This window comes from Gavialis gangeticus, unplaced genomic scaffold (genome assembly GCF_001723915.1).
Source record: "Gavialis gangeticus isolate Ggan-Ray unplaced genomic scaffold, GavGan_comp1, whole genome shotgun sequence".
In the NCBI taxonomy this organism is placed as follows: Eukaryota; Metazoa; Chordata; order Crocodylia; family Gavialidae; genus Gavialis; species Gavialis gangeticus.
The window spans coordinates 181,491,579-181,496,740 of NW_017728992.1; the positions used below are offsets into that span (position 1 = coordinate 181,491,579).

General features: G+C 38.2%; 1 protein-coding gene across 1 annotated transcript in view; it reads right to left on the reverse strand.

Annotated features, from left to right (window-relative positions):
• TAF2 (TATA-box binding protein associated factor 2) overlaps positions 1-5,162 on the reverse strand; it is a 127,016-nt gene that overhangs the window by 113,399 nt on the left and 8,455 nt on the right. The window contains exons 2-3 of the mRNA XM_019528103.1: positions 3,065-3,119; positions 1,904-2,064 (exon numbers count right to left, since the gene is read on the reverse strand). Coding sequence (XP_019383648.1) covers positions 1,904-2,064; positions 3,065-3,119 — 216 coding nt within the window. The remainder of the gene's footprint in view (positions 1-1,903; positions 2,065-3,064; positions 3,120-5,162) is intronic.

A 5,162-nucleotide genomic window follows, 5' to 3' on the forward strand; every position in this document is an offset into this window, starting at 1 on the left:
GGGGGGGGGTGCACACACACCCCTCCACATGGCTCCGGGGTACATAGCAGTGGGATTGCCACCCCACCCCAGACAAGCCTCTCACTGCCCCATCCCATGCCCTGCTTTTTATGAGATTCTTTTCTATGTTTCAAGTTCCTGATGAATACACTGTTTAGGCAAGAAGTCTCTTGTTTTGTTTGCACTCCCTTTCTGTGTACTAGGATGGCATGCTCTTGTGCCCTTAATTTTGTCACTTTAAAGGTGCAACCAGGTCTTTTGGACTTCACTGGCCAGTCTAAAGATATTCATATAATAATAATCACAGTTGGTACTAATACTTGGTATAAAGAGAAAGTCTTTACCCCTACACACTTTCTTTAAACCATGAATGCAAATTTGCATTAAATATTAAAAGGGAAACACATCCAAAAGACAAAACAAAACAAAAAACCTTACAGGGAAGAGTAGTCTTGTATTGAAAACAGGAGGTGGTATACTATAGATTCAAATATTTCCCTTCAGTTGAATCAAAAATGGTCAAATGCCCCTCCAAGCCTAGGTGGGTGGTTCATAAGTTTAGAGTGATTAAAGCACACCATTTCTGCAGCCTAGAGAACAGGAGGGAGAGATGCTGCCAGAATGACCAGGTACATTTACAGATGAAGTGATGTGGAGGGGACCTTTGAGGAGTTCAGAACAAGGTTCAAACTCATTCCTCTGAATCCTTAACCAGCTGCAGTAACCACTCTGCTGTCATTTTCTGTTCCTGATTTCATACTCCAAATATACAAGTTCTTTAAATGAAATACTACTTTATCCTTGGCTCATTTATGGTTCAATGCCACATCAGTGAACAGCACTGATGTCACACAGACAACACCAGTGAAGTCCAGACAAATGGCGTGCAGGAAAGCTGACTCTCTCAGAAACCAAGCCAGGAGAATTGTCCTAACCCTCTTCTCACTAATTTCTATCCCGTTAGGGGACATTTCAAATCATATTTCATAGTTCTGATGGGTACAAACTCTCTGAGATGACCTAAACACTAACTGATCTTTTTTAAAAAAATAGAAAAAAAGCAGAATTCTAGTGTGCGCACAAGTAATGACCAAAACTGATAAACCTGATAGATTAAAATAAACCTTAATAAACCACCAGCTGGTACTTATGATCACCTACTCTAACCTCCTTGACAACACAATCTCACTTAGGGTGGATCACAAAGCACAAACAAGCTGTGCACCTACACTGTTCTAATTTTTTTTCCTACTAACTTAATTAAATTAGCATAAACGCAACATGGATGAATTTACACCAGCATGAAAATGTTTTGCTTAAAAACATGAAGCAGCTCTCAACACATCCTACCAATGTAACAATTATTTTAGTTATATTGGTATAAAGATATTATGCAGATAAGATAAATCTTAAAAATAGATTCACCGCATGACAAGAAATATCTTAGAAACCTGCAGTATTTGGAGAGGAAAAAAAAAAGAGAGATAGGACTAAAGTACCAGGAACATTGAAAGTCACCACGTAAATTCACCACATTTGCCTCATAAGGTATATTTAAAAACAACCAAACAAACAGATACAAATCACAAAGTAAACTACAGAAATTTCAGTATAAGTCAGAGCTTTGCAAAAAGAAAACGCTAAAGAATGAAGATGGTAATTCATAAAATATTAGTGTAAAACTCAAGATGATTTTTTTTAGCATTTCAGGAATAAAGTAAATACACTAAAGAGAACTAATAGGAAAAAACCTCATAGTTTGGTTAATGGCTGAAGTTTTTGGATTAAGGTTGATGCTGTTATGTTATAAATAAATCAACAGGTAAAAACCTTCCAGGAAAACGAAAAATTACTAGAACAACATACAGCAGTTCAACTGCAGAATTTCAAACAAGTTACTTACTGCTTTGTCTCATGGTGACAAACCTCCAGTGTTGGATCATTATAGATAAAAGCTGCTTCCAGATCATTGACCCTTACTCTGTATATCCTGCATTGTTTACTGTTCAGTTTGATTCTGTTCAGGTTTGCAACTGTGGGAAATATTGTCAGTTCCACATAACCCTATGAAAATATAAAACAATATCACTTAGTTTTCAGAGTAGGAATACCGAAAAAAACAATTATAAAATAATCCTGTAAAATTAATTTTAAAGGAAAGTTACTGTCAATAGATCCAAATTACGAGTTGTGTGGGGGGAAAAAAATGGTTTTACAAAAGTTTAAAGTTGGATCTCTTTTTTATATGTAAAATTTAAAAACTGGATATTCCCAGCAGTAAAACTGACAGAACCATTCAGGATACTTGTATTACTACAGAATATTATATTTTTTTATATTGACTAGATTTCACATTAATCATGGTGCTGCAATTCAAGCCAAAAGCCTTGCACATAGCTCATAATGAAACTAGTTTCTATAACCTAAACAGCTCATGATCCTGAAATAGGAACCATTTAAGCAGCTTCCTGAATTCATGCAACCATATTCATTTCAGTGGGGTCCCATGGAAGAGGCAAGAATCTGCCCACCAGCCCACATGGACTCAACTAAGTAGGAGGACTGAAATCTTTGCTGCTCTAACCCTTAAACCAAGCAATTCACTGAAACTGAAGATTTATTTTAAGAAGTACAAAAGTTAGTTGTAATTAAAAATGAGCATAATTTGCAATAATAAGTGTAGGTTTTCAGTAGTAATTGCTATTTTATTTTGCCCATGTTACCTATATGAAATAAGAGACTGAAATATTATTCCATACAACAAATTCAGACACAAAACATTGTGCACATATTTGCAATTTATATTACACTGTAATTCTAGTTCACCTTGTTCCAAATCTTTTTTTGTTTTTTTTCTTTACATAGGATACTTTTGCAAAACTCATGTATCTGGAAGTGGGTAACAGAAAAGCTGCAGACCCCAAGCAGCTTTTAAGCATAGTTACATTTCCTTTAAAGCAGGGGTGTCAAACCTAGAGCCCACAGGCCAAACTATCCTGCAAAGCAATGACATGCTACAGTGTTTGAGATGCATCTTTTAGTATTCTGTAAATATTATACTTACTACAACAGACTTCCTCTGAAAATTTATGTTGTTGATGCAAACTACCTGGTGGGTTGTGCTGAAAACCAAAACAAAAAAATAAAATAATTTATAACCAACATAAAATAACCAACATTTTTAATATCTTTTTTTTTAAACTAGACTGCCCAACTTATGCGTTTCATTTATTATATATACATACATATACACACACACACACACACCTATCAGGAACACTGTTCATATCTGTACATCAGAGTGAATTCATGATGCACAATCTGTACATCAACAGAATTCATGATCATCATTTTTTGTGTGCCCATTTGTACAGATCTCACAGAATTTAAGGCAACGAAAAAAGAGTGCCAATGAAATCAACTAAGTATTGTCTCATAGTGCATTCTGTACACAAACTACAAGATATAGTTTGGAAGTGTTTTACACGCCCTTAAGTTAAGGCACTAGGATTATTTTGGTATCCTTCTGCCTGTCACTAACTTTCACAGGGCTCAGTTACCTAAAGAGCTTTTAAATACTTTGTATTTTAAAAATAAATATGAGATTTAATCTAAGGGCTTGCTTACCAGACATTGATACTTGCTACTGCCTGATAAATGGATATACTATTTGGAGGCAGTAGATATCAAGTTAGAGAGAAGAAAAGGAAGAATCATATTTGGTATAGTAGGTAACCATAGATGTGTCATTCGTATATAAGGTGTGTATTTATAAGATCTAGGTAGCACTTACTTCCAATTCAAATGTTCTGAAAATTCTGCAGTGTTTTTATATAATAGTAATCACTGCTGGGATTTTAGAGATACAGGAAGTCCTCAGACTTACGAAACAATTGGTTCCTGAAAACCGCATCTTAAGTTAAAATGTTGCAACTTGGAAGCAATTTTCTCATAAGAAACGATGTTATAAATGGGGGATTGGTTCCTGAACCAAGGCCCGATACCCTATATTCGCCAAAAACAACACAGAATTTTGTACTCAATCAATTACAGATTTTTACTTTTCAAACTGATTTTCCAGCTACCAGTTTGGCATACCCAGCATTCATTCACACAGAATTCCTACACACAGCAGAAGTAGCTAACATCACAAAACTTTCAAAGCATACCGTGCATCACATAACCTATATGTACAACTTAAAGAAATTACTTCATTTGGCTGAGTCCAGTAGGAATTTCAACAAGAAATTAAGGATGGGATTCACCTCCAAGGACGAATATTTTGCACTGGTCCGGTCCTGCAGGGAGAGGTAAAGTGCTGCTCGACCTGGTACTGGCTACTGGGGGTGACCTAAATCGGCAACCTAGTGATCAATGGGATCACCTTCACCATCCACTGTAAAGCTGGCAAGTCAGTCAGCAACACGGAAGTCCTTGACTTCAGGAAAGCTGACTTCGACAAGCTCAGGAGGCTTGTCAGTGAGGCCCTAAGGGACCATGACCCTGGGGGGAGGGGAGTCCTGGAAGAGTGGTTGCTCCTCAAGGAAGCAATCCTCAATGCACAAGCTAATTCTATTCCAACTCAGAGGAAAGGCAGCAAGAGAGCACAGTAGCCCCCCTGGCTCTCCAGGGATATAGCAGACCTCCTGAGGCTAAAAAGAAAGGCCTACAAAGGTGGTGAATCCCATCCTCCAACCAAGGAGGAATGTTCTGCACTGGTCCGGTCCTGCAGGGAGCAAACCAGGAAAGCCAAGGCTGCAACTGAACTCCAACCAGCTTTGAACATCAAGGACAATAAAAAGTCCTTTTTCAGATATGTGGGGAGCCAGAGGAAAAGCAACATTGGACCCATGCTAAACCAGATGGGACAACTGACAATAGGAAAAAGCCAACCTATTAAATGGGTACTTTGCGTCGCTCTTTCATCAGTCCCATGGGATGCCCGTGCCCACTATGGGACAGGGAGGTCTGGGTGAGGGAGATGCCCTGCCCTCCATCAATGCTGACCTCACGAAGGAACACCTCGAGAGGCTGAATACCTTTAAGTCAGCCAGCCCTGACAATCTACACCCCAGGATACTCAAGGAGCTGGCAAACATCATAGCCCAGCCTCTGGCATGGATCTTCAAAAACTCCTGGCGCTCTGGTGTACAGCCTGAAGA